The sequence below is a fragment of the Maylandia zebra genome, linkage group LG19 (assembly GCF_041146795.1).
Source record: "Maylandia zebra isolate NMK-2024a linkage group LG19, Mzebra_GT3a, whole genome shotgun sequence".
Classification (NCBI taxonomy): domain Eukaryota; kingdom Metazoa; phylum Chordata; class Actinopteri; order Cichliformes; family Cichlidae; genus Maylandia; species Maylandia zebra.
The window spans coordinates 12,415,434-12,434,742 of record NC_135185.1 but is presented as its reverse complement, the minus strand read 5'-3'; the positions used below and the strand labels follow the sequence as shown (position 1 = coordinate 12,434,742).

At 43.6% G+C, this 19,309-nt stretch overlaps 2 protein-coding genes across 2 annotated transcripts; both read right to left on the bottom strand.

The window, feature by feature from the left end:
- Positions 1-2,479: 2,479 nt before the first annotated feature.
- LOC143413994 (uncharacterized) lies at positions 2,480-7,398 on the bottom strand. The gene is made up of 7 exons (XM_076877575.1): positions 7,352-7,398; positions 6,654-6,793; positions 6,419-6,538; positions 4,253-4,286; positions 4,081-4,122; positions 3,653-3,749; positions 2,480-3,574 (listed from the first exon to the last, which is right to left on the bottom strand). Exons 1-7 carry the CDS (start codon positions 7,380-7,382, stop codon positions 3,481-3,483), a joined length of 558 nt encoding a protein of 185 aa, XP_076733690.1. The 5' UTR covers positions 7,383-7,398; the 3' UTR covers positions 2,480-3,480.
- Positions 7,399-14,684: 7,286 nt separating this feature from the next.
- On the bottom strand, positions 14,685-19,023 carry LOC143414048 (uncharacterized). Its single transcript, XM_076877682.1, has 4 exons — positions 18,866-19,023; positions 17,795-17,943; positions 16,932-17,096; positions 14,685-16,854 (listed from the first exon to the last, which is right to left on the bottom strand). The coding sequence occupies exons 2-4, from the start codon at positions 17,849-17,851 to the stop codon at positions 16,654-16,656; spliced, it is 423 nt and encodes a 140-aa protein (XP_076733797.1). The 5' UTR covers positions 17,852-17,943; positions 18,866-19,023; the 3' UTR covers positions 14,685-16,653.
- Between the last annotated feature and the right edge of the window lie 286 nt (positions 19,024-19,309).

The following is a 19,309-nucleotide window of genomic DNA, read 5'->3' as shown; positions in this document are numbered from 1 at the left end:
ACAAAAATGATCAAATAAGAGTATTATTGTTGTTATTATTGGCATCATCATCCTCAATAATAATAATAACAACTAGAAAGAAAGCTTTCAAGTGCATCACAAAAACAAGATGTTATCAGAAAACTGAATGTACTTGCTGACAGATGTTTAGTTCAGATTCTTTTGTCAGCAATTGTGATTTGGACAGACCCCTGCTGTCATTTCACAGTTACTGGGATCTTTCTATTTTTAGAAGCGTCACCAATTCCCGTAATAAGCTTTAAAAGGTTAAAAGAGTTCATTTGCGGTACCCTGTGCAACAACAGTCGATACATAGTCACCCAATCACCACCTAGACTCAGCTCAGCTCATGAAACCATATATGGCTTAAGATTGGCTCTGGCGTTTCTATTGTTCTGTCAGGAAAAAAAAAAGAGTGTGTGAGTAGCACACGAGAGCTGGCTGCGACACAAACACAAAAACACAACACTGTAAATCACCCTGGGTGAGAACGAGCCAGGCAGTGGGTCCAACGTGTAAAACCGCAAAACAGGAGGGCAACTGCAATAAGAGGGAACAGAGAGTTTAAAGAGTCTGAAAGAATAGAGTCGTCTTACTGAAAAGCAATTTCTGTTTTTGAGTTGGTGTACAGGGGTGTAGCTCTGCTGCCATTTACGGGAAATTCCCAGCTAATGTAATATCTGGCAAGAAGCCATAAAACATGACTTTGCTGGTGCACCATCTGAAAGTTTTGAGCCAATACTTTGACGTTTGCAACCACCCAGACTCTTATTAAGAATAGGATCCATGCTGACATCTTGGCAGCATAGTTTATACTGCGCTGCAAAGCTTCACAGTTAAATCACCATATTACTCAGATTACTCAGATTGCGCCGGGCTATTTGCTTTTCATTGTGTGAAACAGATTACACCACATGTTTCACTTGTATTCTTAGATATAACCTGCTGGCTCAGATTCAGAACAGCTACAATAACAACAGCAGGGCTTGTTGTGGGTAGTTGATACGCCTTAATTGTAGCAGTGTTTCCTAGAGCCCGAGACACTAAGAGAATTTCCCCAGAGGCCTCCACCTTTCAATCAGCCACACCTCAAAGGTGCACTGCTACAACCCCCATGCCCAATCAGTCTGCACAGTATGAGCACAGCTCCCCAAACAGCCTTAAAAGATTAACAGTTTCACTTCTTGCAGATCACCAAATAATCATACGTCACATTACTTCAGAGGTGTCCTAGAGGATCCATAACAGTGGAATTCAGTGGGGAAATTAATGAGGAGAAACTGTTGGTCTAAATACATAAAGGAGTCTGCAAACAAGTACATTTTCCAGTCTAGTTATCACAATAACATATCTCACTGGGATTTCCCCACATGCATTATTTGCTTTATCACACACGGACACAAGAAAGTGCACTTATTATGAAATCATAAACCTCAGACTGGACTTCTCAGAACTCATGTATATTTTGATAAATCACATGACCCTTGTTGTGATACCAACCATAGATACAGTTTCCAGGAAGAGCATAAACACAGAATAGTCATGTCTGGTTTCAGAAACCATTTTCATGTTGTGGTGAATATTAATATGTCAACATGGCAAAAGTTTTAAACCAGACACTGCTCAGGTGCTCTTTAGCGACAGTTCTCCAGGATATCTGAAGCTTATCTTTGGCTGTGGGCTGCTTTTTCACCCATTTTCAGTCTGTGAAGGAATGTTTTTCTGCTTATTAAGCATCTTGACACTGACCTAGCGATGCGTCTATACATAACAAACATTTGAGCAAAGAACCCAATTTAAACTTGGACTGGTGTAAAATTACATTTTTGCACCAACAGGTTGCTTCCCAAAGAGATGTTAGCTGGAAAATGTAAAGGAAGTGAACACATGGGGAAGTGGAAAAGAAGTGGAAAAATAAAAACACTGTGAAAGTCATGATGATTTTTGAGCCTCTGGGGCAGATAAAAAGAAGCACAACCCCTTTGATGTTTCACACAATGTGAATCCAGAGTTTGTCCTTTATCCTGTCAGTGCTGATGGCAGACTTCACATGACACTTCCAGAGGTAATAATCTGGTAACTATATTGATTTTAATGTTGTGACTGACTAGTTTAAATAATGCTTGAGCCCCGGGATAATTTGTAAATCTGTAAAGCATGCAGTATGGATTACCTAAGTACAGTTTATTTACCTTTTTTACACCCAGTCAGTAACAAATAAAGTCAGAGAACAAGACTCAACCTTTGTATTTGAATGTCTGCAGAGGCACAAGAGCAGTGTCGGGTTACAGTGGAGTTAGTGCCTGAGCTCCTCCAGACTGCTATAACACAAAGGACCTGCTGCACACGCCACCTCAGCTGCCCACCTCCGCCAGCCTTCACTGGATGCTAAGGTGTCACCAGATATGATGTAAAAAAAAAAAAAAAAAAAGAAAAGAAACAAAGCAAAGAAACAAAATCAACTCAGGTTTTTAATCAGCAGTTTTTAATCCATTTTCAGCATAATAGGGGAACATAAAGCAGAAAAACAGAGCAAGAAGGATAATCTGGGACAAAAACACTCACAGTGACTGGCCATGCAGGTACAGAGTACACATTACAGGAGGAATCCTTTAAATTAATGACATATACGTTATATAATAAGAAAACAGTACAAATAAGTAAGCAAAAATAAAGAAACATCCACATTAGAAAAATATTTGCAGCATTTAGATAATAAGCTATTTATAGTGTTGTATGCATATGTACTATGTGCTGTAATGCTATAGGACACTGAAAGTGCACGCCCTGGTGCTGCATTACGAGTCTCCGAGCTTCCACAGCTGGTTTACATCATTAACCCTAACATGGGGGATCTGGCTGGAAGTAGGGGGGATCATTGTTATTATATTATATTATATTATATTATATTATATTATATTATATTATATTATATTATATTATATTATATTATTAGCATTATTGCAGCAAAGAGTCTGAGAGCTTCCACAGCCCATAGCGCTTTGAGTACTCCAGGAGAGTAGAAAGGCGCTATATAAGAATCAGTCCATTAACAATTTCCCAGAGAAATTTTCACCTGTGCACCAATCGCTCACAGCTAGTGGAATTACAATCAACACTGGGATCAACGCTGTAACAGGATACAGTTTCTAACACTGAGCTGAGGTTTGTCTGTGTGGGAAGAAATCAATGACCTTTCATCAGTCACAGCGTTTTTTAGCATTGATGAGGCCACAGAAGAGCCTCAAACTCCTCAAAAGGAGGAACTCTTACATTAGAGTTTGGCACATCAAGCCTCTAATATCCTGTAACATGGATTTCATGCTGTAACTGTCTTGTCCCAAAAAGCCGCCCGGCAAAATATAGAAAAGCAAACCCGCAGAGATGATATATTAATGCAAGCATACTGCTACTTAAGTAATGCAGGGGAAAGGACGGAGAAAGCATGGCTATAGATTTATCGTGCACCGAGAAGCTGCTCTATCCTCCTCCTGTCTCCACATCAGCTTTTGCTTGCGGAGCCTTCTTAAACATCACACGAGGGTAGATGCCTCCAGTCTGGCCACAGCATTTACTATCAAAGACAGAGCATTAGTTAGACCATGTTGGATGAGCATGTCATTAAATACAGCTGTTACAGTCAGATAGATACCTCCAAAGTCTAAATTGGTAGCACAGGAAGCACACAAGGCCGATCAGCAGGACAATGAAAGCTGCTGCAATGACACCGATCTGGGAAGGAGGCACTCCTGAAAAGACAAACAGCCAACAACATCTAACATCATCTCAAAGGTCAAGTAGTTTGTTCAAAGGTACAAAAACAGGCATTTTCTCAGAGCTTAATACCAGTCTTGAGAAATCTGCATGCAGTTGCACTACAGTCATAATAACGCCACAAATAAATGCTGTAACGCTCCACAGCGAGGCCATTTCTTGTAAATATCCATGATGCTAGGATTTCCATGTAAACATCAAGTATCAAAATTACCAAAGATTCTTCTAACGTAACCCCGCTGTATTGTCTCTAATAGAGATCCAGAGACTTTGGACTATATAAAAAAAATGATATTTTTATTTCACCTTTGTCTCCTATTGTTTCTTCTTTTTCTGGCAGGCAGGTGACTGTAAAAGAATATTAGATGTTCACATTAGACTTAAAAGATGGAGGAAAAACATGACAGAATGCAAATAAGAGAAGAAGATATTCAGAATAATGCTCGTCAAACGTGTTCAGTCTGTTAGTGATACTCACCAGTGCAGCTGGCCATATAGTCCTTTGGTGTCCCCTATGAAGAAAAAAATAAAGACACCGGGATAATGATTAAATGTTTTCTGGGGGTTGGCAGAACAGCGTGTTCAAATTAACAGAGGTGGGACCAAGTCATTGTTTTGCAAGTCTCAAGTAAGTCTCAAGTCTTTATCCTCAAGTCTCAAGTCAAGTCTCAAGTAATGTCAGGCAAGTCAGAGTCGAGTCTCAAGTCACTGGTGTAAAAGTCCGAGTCAAGTCACAAGTCTGAAACTTTGAATTTCAAGTCCTTTCGAGTCTTTAAAAAAAAAAAACAACGAAAAAATAATGTTGCAGTTATATGCTAAATGTAAATATTAGACCATGTAATTTTAAAATCTGTGTTTTTCTCAACACATGACAAAATAGTGAACTTAGAAAATATACACAAATTGTGAAATTGCACCTCTTTAAAATGCAGCTCAATTAAACCTAGCTCCTAGAATAATTTTCACCGACTGTTCTGAGATAAGCTGCATGTTATTCTTGGATGCGGTTGTAGGACCGGCTTTAAAATCGCATGACAAAAATATCATACACATTAAAAAAAACTGTATCACCAACGTAGCCTGGACAACATTTGCTAGTTAGATGAAGTCAGCTATCTCATCGTAATAATAATAATAATAATAATGGATACTTTATTGATCCCCATGGGGAAATTACTTGTTTTTCTCTGCATTTGACCCATTCACTCAGTGAAGCGGTGGGCAGCCCACTAAGCAGGCGCCCGGGGAGCAGTGTGTAGGGACGGTACCTTGCTCAGGGTAGCCGTTAAGTGGATTCGAACCGCCGACCTTCCGATCATGGGGCGACCACTTTACCTACTGAGCTATCCCTGCCCGTAGCATATTTATATGCATATTTATAATCATACGGTTCTTGGAGTGAGTGCACACACTCGTGAAGTTTAGTAACTTCAGGTCACTGCAACAAGTCCAGGTACAGTTTACCGACGGATGGGTGCAGGACCTTGAAATGCACCGAGTAGAAAGTAAAGACCATCGTACGTATCATAAGTTTACCAGCCTCACAAATTGTCGCCATAAATACACATTCCTTAACCGTTTATTAATAGGACCTTTGAGCTCAACGGTAATTAATTAGTAGTGGAAATAATTTCTGGTAGCATCACAGAAATGTAGCAGTGACAATAATACTGTATGCTGTAATCGTACTGGGCAATTAGTGATACAAAAAACCTGTTTTATCCTGTGAATAAAAGTATATGTTTTTGTCAATGTACCATAATAACAGAAGCGAAACGCAATATTGTGTCAGGACAATTCACTATTTATGCACAATAAATAAAGGAGCATAGCGCGACCATTTCTGTTCAGCGCCAGACTTGCTTGTAACCTATATCACTAATTATGTTATGAAAATGACGCATTAACTACAACAGCAGACTGACCTTTGTGTAAATGCTTGGAGCAGACTAACCTGTGAGCTGGAGGGTTCTGGGACGTTATATTTTGTCTTTGAATGGCTGCAATCCAGGCCATCCGTCGCCTCTTTGTTACTTCGGAAACATGGCTCGAACAATTTCTCTTCAACGACGTAATCCGATAACAACCGATCTCTTTACCCGTCGGCTTCCCGTGGCTGTCATGCGACCGGCTATTGCAGTTAATAATACAACGGCTTCTTGCCATTTTTTGTGTTTCTTTTTATCGCTGTGTAACTGATTTTAATTGAAAGCCTGCGTGCGCTAGTACCGCTTGCCACGAGTTCCCAGAATCCTTTGCGGTTCTACCCGTGAATGACGTCACATTTTCAATCTCTATATAATATGCATGTTAAATTTTATATTTGGGGTAAAATATCAAGTCTTTTCAAGTAAACCGGTTCAAGTCCAATTCAAGTCCCAAGTCATTGGTGTAAAAGTCCAAGTCAAGTCACAAGTCTTAGAACATTTTTTCAAGTCAAGTCTAAAGTCATAAAATTAATGACTCGAGTCTGACTCGAGTCCAAGTCATGTGACTCGAGTCCACACCTCTGCAAATTAATACTTTTATTGTTGTATTCTAAGTATTTCAGCATGTTTATATTTCTGTTGTTAACTAAACCTCCCCCATCAAAACTAGAGTTTCTAATTATGCTGACCACTGTTGGCCATGGAAACAGTGATACCTCAGTCACGCAGGTTCCACTGAAGATCATGTTGCCGATGCATTTGGAAGAGACAAGTTTGCCAAATCTGCTCATCGTCACCGGCTCCATTTTATTAACGTGAGTTGCAACCACGGTTTGCTGAAACACAAACCCTCCACATTCTATCACAACAAGCCAGGCTGCACGTAAATGAACTTGGTAGTAACTGTTACACATCAGAATACGTGAAGCTGCTCTGGTACGGTTTACTTACAGATGCGTTGGACCAGGTGAATGTGCAGCTGGAATCACTTGGACCCTGAGCATAAGACAGATCTGGGATGTTATATGTTGTCTCATGATCACGCTGAGTGACGTTGCACTTGTGTGCACCACCAAGATGAAGTAAAATACCTGACAACAAAAAGTGTTTTAAAGTTAAAATAAAAATATAATTGTGCACGTGAAAATGGGTTATTTTCTTTTTCATGAATCTCTGGAGGTTCGATGTTTACAGACAATACCTGAAGTTTAGACACAACGAACTTCAGAACTAACAGAATAACTTTGCAGATTACAGCATTGACATTAATCAGATTAACACACTATGCTCTGCGCTCCTTTCCGGGTGTGGGTGAGTGGTTGGGTGTTAAAGATCCCTCGCGTGCCATGACTTTAAACTCCTCACGTGTCTCGGAGACTTTGTGAGATTTTAGCCATGGAAATGAAAACCACAAAGAAACAACTACAACTTCAGGAAGGGCTCGCATGAATATTTACTGCCGATTACTCGAACGCGTTTACAGGCTAAAAGTTTTGACGTGCCGGTGACACAAACCGGAATAAAACAGCTGAGTAGGTGCGCGGATTACTGATAAACACATAAACACAATTTCCTCTCTGCCCTACAGGTTACAGTGTTTGTTTGTTTCCAGTCAACCCTTTAACAAATAATCTGATGAAGTTACTCACTTATCCCCATGGCTGCCGACACCATCCCCATCTTGAACGTGTTCTGCTTTGCCAGCTGACTGCAGGTGTATTTCCCGTTTATGCGTGAGGGAGCAGGAGGGGTAGGTGGCGTGTAATTCCAGAATAACCAAACCAGCTTGTACACCCCTCCCACATCTCATATCATAATAATGAAAGAAAAGTGTTTACTGTCATTAACCACGAAACATTGTTTAGCTTTCTCGATTTAATGTACTCGGCAAGCAAAGGATATCCTGCACCTGCCCCACCCCCATAGATGTGACACTTGGTTGCGTCCTAACCGCGCCTTTTCTTTTCTTTGAATAGCCAAAGCAAGAAAGTAAAGCCTGAGCAACAGGCTACTGTCTATGGAAAATAACTTTCCAGGTCAATCCTGGGGACACCACCTGTTGTCTCACATGTCAAAAAAGTTGTTACTACAAAACTGACCCGGGTATAATCGAGTCAGACTGAGGGCGTAATTGACCTGTAATTAAATGGAATTTGAAATTACAATGTAATTATATTTACTTACACATCCTTAAAGGTATAGGCACACTAAGGGGGGTAACAAGTCAGATTTTTAAAGGAAACAAAGACATAATTATACTGTGTAAGTACAATGTCATGGTAACTTTGGTAAGTATTATATGGTAATATATTATATTATATGGTACCTATTCCCCCATCTTACTTAATAAGTCCATATCCAGTGCATGACAGTGTACTATTATTTCGTTGTACATTCTTGTATAATGATGATAAAGTATCTTATCTTTCTTAAGTACGTGGTCCTTTTTGTTATGCGGCACTTTTTTTCTTTTTTTTTTTCACATGGCCTTCATGCATTCCTGTTTCCATCTGGGGCCTCTGTCTTCCAGTGCTTAGCTAGCTTCCTTTTAAGAGGTCTTTAGACAGCTGATAGGCCACCTGTGGACACACCCATGCCTCAGCAGGTGATCACTGTCAGCTAATTGTCCCATGCCCAGCCATTCCACAGTGGATTAAAACAATGTCAAATAACACACTAAAAACATGCAATACAAACAGAATAAAATCATGCAAATAAAAACTACACTTATAAATAAGCATTAAAAATCAGAATAAAACCAATATAAAAGATAAATAGAAATTTCCACTGTGTGACATTTATATATGTGTATGTGTGTATATATGCTATATTTATTCTTATATTTGAACTCCGTCATTCCCCTTTATTTGGTGTTCCAACTCTGTAACATGCAACTTCTGTTTGTGCTGTGCTACTGGAAACTGAATTTCCCAGAGGAACCCACCTGAGGGATTAATAAAGTTTTATCTAACCTAATCTAATCTTCTGGAAGAAGATGGACTCAGTGGGCTCGGATCCCATTAAACGCGTTCTGTCTATGTGAACTTTGCAGGAGGCCCAGTTAAACCGTGATGAGCAAATTCTGCCTCATGTTTCCAGAGAACAGGCCTCCACTGTGCAACAAATTTGTGCATTAAAAGATATGTTGGATCCCGCAGAAATGAGAAGTCTCTAATCAGCCATCTTTTCCCTCTTTATCTACAAGTGCTTCTTTGATCTGTGCTGTCCACGCACCTCCTCCACCTCCCGAGTATCCGGAGCGCCCGCTTCCTTCGCCCAAAACGTTTACGGGTAAATCAGATGTGCCTTGATTTTCCACCAACAAAGTATAACTTATTAGACAGACAATGCTAAGACTGCTTTCATGGTTCTGCTCTCACGGAGGAGAGCTTTAAAGTGGGCACATTCTGTCCCTTCCTTCCCTCCCCATCTCCAGCTGCCTCCCTCTTCCCGCTCCACCACAACCACCCACACATGCAGGGCCTTGGAGTAGGGGTATGTCACCAGGGTGCAGAGGAGGCTACCCCCCCCCCCCCCTCCCCCCTCTGTCCCCTTCTGGCTGCCTCTGCCTCAATTTTATCCCACAACTTAGACATTCACATTACTCACACTCTCATTATGCATACATATAGGATCTTGGGGGTGGGCACAATACACAGAGTCCAAATTACCATCAGGGTGTACACTTCACCCCTGGCGTCGTTGCCCACCTCTCAATTTTGAATACACGTAGACATTGAGGGCTAACAGGAGGGACTATGCGCTTACCTGCTGCTCTCTGGCAGGTAGCTCCATGCCCTCCTGGGTTTTAATTGCACCTTAGAACACATATGCATCAACACTACAATGAGCGGGTGGAGGGAGGTTTGGAGTCTTCTCTCACCCCCATTCTCTGCGGCCTGCTGGAGCGGGGGGGCTAGGAGGAGTTGGCCGTCCAACTGCGGTCTGGAGTGTGGGGCCTCCCTGCTGCTACGGAGTCGGGGCGGTCTGCCTCTCCCCACCGCAGGGAAAAGGGTAACACCACCTGGGTCTGGGTGCAGTTCCCCCCTCCAGGGGCAAGGGTACCTAGACCCGGTTCGTAGAGTACGCTTGGGGAGTGTGATCGTGTGTACAGCGTCTCTTTATGTCTGTCTCCACGTTGGTTGAATGTGGAGTAAGCGCATATGAGAGCATGAGGGTGGGAATGGATGTTTGTATCTGTGTCTATATGTCAGGTTGGGTATCAGACGCCACCTCTCTGGGGACATCTCAGGCCCTCCAAGGTTTGGAGGCCTATCTCCACCCACCACTTCCCCTGCCAGTGGCGGACTCCCTCAGGTGTCGGTGCGTTGGTGGTTCTTTGTGTCTGGGGGTGGGCGTCCGGGTACACACCGGCTCACTCCTTGGCGGCCACTTATCGGGGCCTGGGGCTCGCTCGGGCCACTTCGGAGGTGGGGTGCCCCCGGCCTCTCGGCCGGGGGCTCGGTCACTCAGGCACAGCTGGCTGCCGGCGGAGCTCATGGGCGCGTCACTGCAACTCCCCCTGGCTTCTGCTCCGCGGCTGCTGAGTGAGCCCTCATCTGGGACTCTCCTCAGCTCTTACTGGGACAGTGGCGCGGCTGCCCCTCTGTTGGTCTTCCTTGGTCTCTTGTGTTCTGGGGGCCTCTGGATGTCTGGAGTTTTGATCTCCTCCATACCTGCTTCATACCCTGGAGGACGGGGCTGTGGCCCCCCCACACTCCCTAGCAGATCGTTACATGGAGAAACCTTTGGAATGCAAGCGCGCTGATCCACACAGGTGTACACACGGGTATTCACAGACACGGACTACAGCTTTCTTGGCTGCTGCCTCAAAACACATTGTGCGCTGTCTATCTTGCGTGCTGCACAATATCGTTTATTATTTAGTATCTACTGATATCTACTGCTAGCTAGTTTATTGTGATGGTGCCGTTTTTTTTTATTATGTTGCTCTTTGTTGTTTGCTTTCTCTTCTGTTTTTTTTTTCTCCATACAGGTGACCCAGGTGTTTTGGTTTTTTTTGTTTGTTTTTCTTTCTTTCTTCTCCCCCTTCTCACCGTCTCTTCTCCCCTTTGGTTTTCTTTCTCTCCCTCTCTTTCTTTCATTCTCTCTCCCTGTCCTATCCCCCAGTCATGTCTGTCCCGTTTGTAGCAACTGAAAATAAAATAAATTCATAATTATAATAAAGGTCAATCAAATGGACCAATATGGCAAGGCCATGATGATCCACTTGGTAAAATAAATCCGCCTGGCATCTTTCTTGGCCTTAAGACAACAATTCTGATGGCTAAAGATCCAAACGGGACACACAAAAAATAAAATAAAATAAAATAAAATAAAATAAAATAAAATAAAATAAAATACTCCTCCTTGAATCGCTACCTTATCGTGGTGGAGGGGTTTGTGTGTCCCAGGGATCCCAGGGGCTATGTTGTCTGGGGGCTTTTGCCCCCTGGTAGGGTCTCCCATGGCAAACTGGTCCTGGGTGAGGGACCAGACAAAGAGCGATTCAGAAGACCCCCATGAAAAGAATATCGAGGGAACAGTTTACCCTGCCCGGGATAGGGTTACCGGGGCCCCGCCCTGGAGCCAGGCCCGGGGAGGGTGCCCGAGGGCGAGCGTCTGGTGGCCGGGCCTTAGTCCATGGGGCCCGGCCGGGCACAGCCCGAAGAGGAGACATGGGCCCATCCTCCCGCAGGCCCACCACCCGCAGGAGGCGCCATAGGGGTCGGGTGCATTGTGAGCCGGGTGGCGGCCAGGAGCGGAGGCCCTGGCGGACCGACCCCCGGCTGCCAAGACTGGCAATAGGGACATGGAATGTCACCTCTCTGGTGGGGAAGGAGCCTGAGTTGGTGCGTGAGGTTGAGAGGTACCGGCTAGATATAGTTGGGCTCACCTCTACGCATTGTCTGGGCTCTGGAACCAGTCTCCTGGAGAGGGGCTGGACTCTGTCTCAGTCTGGAGTTGCCCCTGGTGAGAGGCGGCGGGCTGGGGTGGGTATTCTTATATCCCCTCGGCTTGCTGCCGGTACGTTGGGGTTTTTCCCGGTGGACGAGAGGGTTTGTTCCCTGCGCCTTAGGGTCGGGGAACGGGTCCTGACTGTCATCTGCGCTTATGCGCCGAGTGGCAGTTCGGAGTACCCAGCCTTCTTAGAGTCCCTGGGGGGGGTGCTGGAAGGTGCTCCACCTGGAGACTCTGTTGTCCTGCTGGGAGACTTCAATGCTCACGTGGGTAACGACAGCGAGACCTGGAGGGGCGTGATTGGGAGGAACGGCCTCCCTGATCTGAACCCGAGCGGTGCTTTGTTATTGGACTTCTGTGCTAATCACAGTTTGGCCATAACGAACACCCTGTTCGAACATAAGAGTGTCCATAAGTGCACGTGGCACCAGGATGCTCTAGGCCGTAGGTCGATGATCGATTTTGTAATCGTATCACCAGACCTGCGACCATATGTTCTGGACACTCGGGTAAAGAGAGGGGCTGAGCTGTCAACTGATCACCACCTGGTGGTGAGTTGGATCAGGTGGCGGGGGAGGACGCTGGACAGACCTGGTGCACCTAAACGCGTAGTGAGGGTGTGCTGGGAACGTCTAGCAGAGGCCCCAGTCCGCGAGATCTTCAACGCACACCTCCGGCAGGCCGGAAAAGGGTGGAGTGCCCACTCCGGGTCGGGGATGAGTTCCTGCCCCAAGTGGAGGAGTTCAAGTATCTCGGGGTCTTGTTCGCGAGTGATGGGAGAAGGGAGCTGGAGATCGACAGACGGATTGGGGCTGCGGCTGCAGTAATGCGGACGCTGCACCGGTCAGTCGTGGTGAAGAGGGAGCTGAGTGTAAAAGCGAAGCTCTCAATTTACCGGTCGATCTACGTCCCTACCCTCACCTATGGCCACGAGCTGTGGGTAGTGACCGAAAGAACGAGATCGCGGATACAAGCGGCGGAAATGAGCTTCCTCCGAAGGGTGGCTGGCCTCTCCCTTAGAGATAGGGTGAGAAGTTCGGCCATCCGGGAGGGGCTTAGAGTAGAGCAGCTGCTGCTCCACATCGAAAGGAGCCAGCTGAGGTGGTTCGGGCATCTGGCAAGGATGCCCCCTGGGCGCCTCCTGGGCGAGGTGTTCCAGGCATGTCCCACCGGGAGGAGGCCCCGGGGCAGACCCAGGACACGCTGGAGAGATTATATCTCTCGGCTGGCCTGGGAACGCCTTGGTATTCCCCCGGACAAGCTGGAGGAGGTGGCTGGGGAGAGGGAGGTCTGGACCTCTTTGCTTAGGCTGCTACCCCCGCGACCCGACCTCGGATAAGCGGATGAAGATGGATGGATGGATGGATAAAATAAAATAAAATAAAGTGGGCACAGGTGGTTTCAAAACTAACCTGAATCTGTTTTGAGGGGTTTATCCGCAAATTCAAGAATCTTTTTGACAAAGGATCCAACTGTGACGTGGCGGTGTATAAGATGTTTCACCTGAAGCAAGGTAGGAGGAGTGTGGCCAGTTTTTCTATAGACTTTGGGATTTTGTTTGACAAAGCCAGACCAAAGAAGAAGAAAACTTAAGATAGGAGCTGGCTGCCAAGGATCTCCGTAATTCACTTTATGCTCTTGTTTCCATGTGTATCTGGTCGGATAACCATGTGGGTGAATATGCATATAAGAAGTGTCTTGATGCATGCTGATGCAAGATGGAAATCTTCTTCTTGAGGTTGTGTTTTCAGTGGAAGAAATTTGTTCAGAGAAACAAAGTATCCTGGCTGAGTGACGAAAGGTTTCTCCCAGTGAACAACTACAACTCCCTCACCCCTTTGGAGGGCTCTCCTCCATGTGGTGAGGAGCCTAGCCGGGGGAGAGGTGGGTCTGAATACAACGAGAAACAGCCTGTGCACCTCTCACCTTCTGAAGAAGGGACGTTTTGTTGGCACCTGCCCTGTGCGAACAAAAGATCGGGTGTAAGTGTGGGGAGACTGGCAGGCAAGATGAATGATAACTCCTCCCCACCAAGACTCATGGTTTCAGCCAAATTCATCATTAATGCTCTCACTCACTGTTTGAAAACCTTAAGAGACTCCTAGGCTGAACAGAGCTTTATTGATCAAGTGCTAGCAAAAGAGCTTAACATCCCACTTGTCACCCTTCCTGAACAGGGACAAGTTTCTGCTTTGAATGGTCCCCATTTCCTGGATATCACACATCACACTCAGTCCATGTCATTGTCCCTGTCTGGTGAAAATGTGGAAAGATTAGTTAGTTCATGTTTGATGCACGAAGCACCCTGGTTGAGCACACACAATCCAAATATAGACTGGGCAAAACTGTGTAAGAACCACAGATCTCTCTGTTCCAGTTTAACCCGGTCATTTCTGGTCGAGTTACCTGATCTGTCCTCAGTCCCTTTTCTGTATCACGAACTTGCAGAAGTGTTTAGAGTTCGCTCTTTCTCTCCCTCCTCATCGCCCTGACGATTGGGGAATAGACCTGCTCCTTGGTGTTCCATCACCTAAGAGTCGCCTTTACGGCCTTTCCAAACATGAAAGGGAGGCAATGGAAAAATATTTTTGACCCTGACGGAGCTTTTGTAAGGGAGAAGGACCGTACACTCAGAAAAATAAAGGTGCCAACTGGAACCAAAAGTGGTTCTTTAGACTGATGCCATAGAAGAACCTTTTTTGGTGCCACAAAGAACCTTTCAAACAATGGTTCTTTGAAGAACCATTTCTTTCAGTGGTTCATTGAAGAACCTTTAAAGGTGCCCCAAAGAACCATCAAGAAATGGTTCTTTGGGGCACCTTTAATGGTTTTTCAAAGAACCTTTTTAAAAATGGTTCTTTAAAGAACCATTTTTAAAAAGGTCCTTCAAATGGTTCTTTAAAATAACCATTTTAAACAACCTTTTTTGAGTGGTTCTTTAAAAAAACATTTTAAATCTTTCAAAATAAAATGCATCATAAATTGAATTTGAGTAGGGTAAAAATAAATACGAGCACAGCATAGACATATATTAATGGTTTATTGTCATTTTGTAGTTACCAAAAGACAAAAAGGCATTTTAACCCTCAGCACAACATCACTACTAATACATGTCACATATTAGTGTTTTAAACAGTAATAATTAAATATATTTGCTATACTAATATATATATAAATACTATAGCTACAGATAACACAACAGTACATGTATTGTTTAATTAATAAAACATCAGAAAGTGATAAAACACATTAGAAATAGCAATAGCTTCATAACAGACCAATAAATCAACACATTTTCATCAGCAGATGTTTGCATGTTCAGTAAAAATATTTCAACAACAAGTTTATGATTAAAATGATCAATGAACTTTAGCATTACGCTATGTAATGTACGTTTCATGTTGTACTCATGGTCCTTTGTTAGTCCAGTTTAGGATAATGTCTCTGACGTATGTTTCATATCAAATACAGGGAGTGCAGAATTATTAGGCAAATGAGTATTTTGTCCACATCATCCTCTTCATGCATGTTGTCTTACTCTAAGCTGTATAGGCTCGAGAGCCTACTACCAATTAAGCATATTAGGTGATGTGCATCTCTGTAATGAGAAGGGGTGTGGTCTAATGACATCAACACCCTATATCAGGTGTGCATAATTATTAGGCAACTTCCTTTCCTTTGGCAAAATGGGTCAAAAGAAGGACTTGACAGGCTCAGAAAAGTCAAAAATAGTGAGATATCTTGCAGAGGGATGCAGCAGTCTCAAAATTGCAAAGCTTCTGAAGCGTGATTATCGAACAATCAAGCGTTTTATTCAAAATAGTCAACAGGGTCGCAAGAAGCGTGTGGAAAAACCAAGGCGCAAAATAACTGCCCATGAACTGAGAAAAGTCAAGCGTGCAGCTGCCAAGATGCCACTTGCCACCAGTTTGGCCATATTTCAGAGCTGCAACATCACTGGAGTGCCCAAAAGCACAAGGTGTGCAATACTCAGAGACATGGCCAAGGTAAGAAAGGCTGAAAGACGACCACCACTGAACAAGACACACAAGCTGAAACGTCAAGACTGGGCCAAGAAATATCTCAAGACTGATTTTTCTAAGGTTTTATGGACTGATGAAATGAGAGTGAGTCTTGATGGGCCAGATGGATGGGCCCGTGGCTGGATTGGTAAAGGCCAGAGAGCTCCAGTCCGACTCAGACGCCAGCAAGGTGGAGGTGGAGTACTGGTTTGGGCTGGTATCATCAAAGATGAGCTTGTGGGGCCTTTTCGGGTTGAGGATGGAGTCAAGCTCAACTCCCAGTCCTACTGCCGGTTTCTGGAAGACACCTTCTTCAAGCAGTGGTACAGGAAGAAGTCTGCATCCTTCAAGAAAAACATGATTTCCATGCAGGACAATGCTCCATCACACGCGTCCAAGTACTCCACAGCGTGGCTGGCAAGAAAGGGTATAAAAGAAGAAAAACTAATGACATGGCCTCCTTGTTCACCTGATCTGAACCCCATTGAGAACCTGTGGTCCATCATCAAATGTGAGATTTACAAGGAGGGAAAACAGTACTCCTCTCTGAACAGTGTCTGGGAGGCTGTGGTTGCTGCTGCACGCAATGTTGATGGTGAACAGATCAAAACACTGACAGAATCCATGGATGGCAGGCTTTTGAGTGTCCTTGCAAAGAAAGGTGGCTATATTGGTCGCTGATTTGTTTTTGTTTTGTTTTTGAATGTCAGAAATGTATATTTGTGAATGTGGAGATGTTATATTGGTTTCACTGGTAAAAATAAATAATTGAAATGGGTATATATTTGTTTTTTGTTAAGTTGCCTAATAATTATGCACAGTAATAGTCACCTGCACACACAGATATCCCCCTAAAATAGCTAAAACTAAAATCAAACTAAAAACTACTTCCAAAAACATTCAGCTTTGATATTAATGAGTTTTTTGGGTTCATTGAGAACACGGTTGTTGTTCAATAATAATATTCCTCAAAAATACAACTTGCCTAATAATTCTGCACTCCCTGTATATGTCATATCAAAACAAGCCCACACCTGCAGTTGTTTCAGTTTTTCACTGGTGTTTCCTGTCAGCTGGTCAACCTCACTCAGGCAGACATCCATATCAGCCAACCAAATGACAAGTTCCTCCCTTTGTGCTTCAAATCCCTCCCACTCTGAGACAAGGAGCTGAAAGAGATCGAGAAAAGAGTCAATTATAAAGAAGAGAAAAGTGAAACCCTCCTCAGAAGGTCTGACTCGCATACCTGCAGTTGACCTGTGATGGACTCCAGTTTGGCGTTCACGTCATCCCTCGCCGATGCCAGCAGCCGAGTCTGCAGGGTGCCCTGGAAGAGCTCAGTTAATGTTCGACTCCTCCTGGTCAGGCTCTCCAGCTGGATGAGCCGAGGTCTCCCCTCTCGCCGCTGCCTCTGAACACAGAAACACAAATTGCATCTGAAGCAGGAGGTGCAGATTTTTTTGCTATTCTTTTCTAAATCCAGGCTAGATCACGTGGAGGTATTTGGAAAACTTTTTTGGCCAGCGGACAACTGTTGTCTTGCAGAAAGTCAAATCAAACATATGCGATACACAATCAATTCACAAGAACACATAAAAAAATAAGTCCAGTTCTTGCCTGATTTCAAGTGAAATCTGCATCAAAACAGGGTGACAGAAGTAAAACGAGAGCACAAAGCCTCACTTTTTACAAGCCTGCTATTACAGTTCTCCTCTATGCAGACGACTTTCCTGTTTTCAAGGCACAACTTGGATCTGCTGTACGAATCTTATGGATACACACTAAATGAAACAATAGTGTGCATGACTCCAGATTCTGATCCCTCATCCTAATATGGTCCCAACATAGCAACAGCAAGAAAGCAAATGTTGAGGCTTCAAAATACAAAGTCCATAAACCAATGGCTGACATGGGTTTTATCATAAGGGTGATAAATATACAAATTTCAGTCTGTCTTAGAGATTTGATGTTCATTTACCTGCAGATGCACTATACGTACCTGCTCCATGGTTTTTCACAACATTTTGCACATCACTATTTAATACAGGAAGTAGGTGAACTAAAACAAGTCATCGTTCTTTGTGAGAGGACCATATTAATGAAACCAACCTCAATGACATCATAGGGATCCCTAAAGATGCTCCTGCTGCTTTTCTTCCTCCTCATCCTAAGCTTCCTTCTCCTTGTCCTCGCCTTCCATCCAATTGTAATTCAACCTAATTGTGTTTCTCCCCCTCCTCTTCCTCATTTTGTTGGAGCTGTGAACACAATTAATGTGAATCTGGATTAATTTGTGCAAACAAGAAAAATCTACAGCTTTTTGGTCAGAGGTGCTCTTGTGATTTAAGCCGGGTAGAGTAGATTTATGTGTTGATGCTACCTGCTTCAGCTCTGGCTGCTGAGTGATATTTACACCCTGGCTGGATTACAAACTTTAACCATGTGCTGAACTTTGGCCCGGCGTTGATACCTCTTGTTAGTATAACGACCTCTTCTTAGCTTGTATGTATGATGTATGATGGTGGATAAATGAAATATACAAAAAAATTAACTATATTACAAAAGAACATCTACCTTGGAAACATCAAATGACCGGAGCATAACTTGTCAACTAGTCCGAAACTAAGTTATGCAGGAACAGTCAAAGACACACCTTCTCATGTCACATTTCTATTCATTTCTATATAATTCGATTAGACAATAAAGAGTCATCTAATCTAATTATTCATTCAAAACACTTATGCATAGCTGTATTTTATACAGCTCATACAGAATTCAAAGTACAGGTTCATGTGAGTATTTAATGTACGGCTCAGATCTACAGAATTTCAAGAGTTTCTAGAGCAGACACAGAGCTCACGTCACAACAGGCTTCAGGCGCCATTTTAGTGACTTTAACAATATATTACATTTTAATTTCGGTCTAGCTGACATTAGGTTATGTACGCAGCACGCAATTGAACCACATATTTTAGAAGCCAAAGGTTCAAATTAGCTGGGAGCAGCTTCACTTAATTATAACAGTGGTTTTGTTAGGAAAACCGTTGGATACTAAATTGCGTTGACCTCAACGGCTAACGTATCTAGCTAATCGCTACTGTTAGCACAACATCAACAGCAAGCTACAATGACGAGTAACAAAAACAAAACCGTAATAAGGTTTTAATGAAAATGTTTTACCTTTTCTAACAGTCCCAGAATCCACAGCTTCAAAGTCCAGCAGGTACTGAAGACTGTTATCCGTTTCGCTGTCACCGTCCGTGAGTTTTTTTCCCCGAAGGTCAAGGCCCGCCGCTCGCACACTCTGTCTGCGCATGCGCATCCCAACGACTGACCCCCTCCGTCCGCTCCCGGGAGGTTATAGTATGACCTGTTCTGACGTCACTCTCTCTCTCCCTGTCATTTATTTGGCTCGAAACACATATTAACAAATTGATCAGTGATGAACAACTACTCAGATCATTTACCTAAGCAGTGTGCTTTGTCAAAACGAAGTCTGTGTCCATTACACTGACATTCTGTTCTGCAATTGTTATTTACTTGTATTTTATAATTTGACTTTACATACTGCTGGGTGGTTTGTAAAGTTTACAATAACTAGTATTATCATTATGCTATATTTTC

Bases quoted from the DNA above. Each gene is read 5' to 3' on its own strand.
- LOC143413994 (XM_076877575.1), bottom strand. From the start codon at position 7,382: ATGGGGATGGTGTCGGCAGCCATGGGGATAA. The intron at 4,287-6,418 runs GTATCACTGTTT...TTTTCTTCATAG, and splicing joins GTGGAACCTGCGTGACTGAG to GGGACACCAAAGGACTATAT. The intron at 4,123-4,252 runs GTGAGTATCACT...ATTCTTTTACAG, and splicing joins CTATATGGCCAGCTGCACTG to TCACCTGCCTGCCAGAAAAA.
- LOC143414048 (XM_076877682.1), bottom strand. From the start codon at position 17,851: ATGAGGAGGAAGAAAAGCAGCAGGAGCATCTTTAGGGATCCCTATGAT. The intron at 17,097-17,794 runs GTTGGTTTCATT...TTCTGTGTTCAG, and splicing joins ATCCCTATGATGTCATTGAG to AGGCAGCGGCGAGAGGGGAG. The intron at 16,855-16,931 runs GTATGCGAGTCA...GATCTCTTTCAG, and splicing joins CCATCACAGGTCAACTGCAG to CTCCTTGTCTCAGAGTGGGA.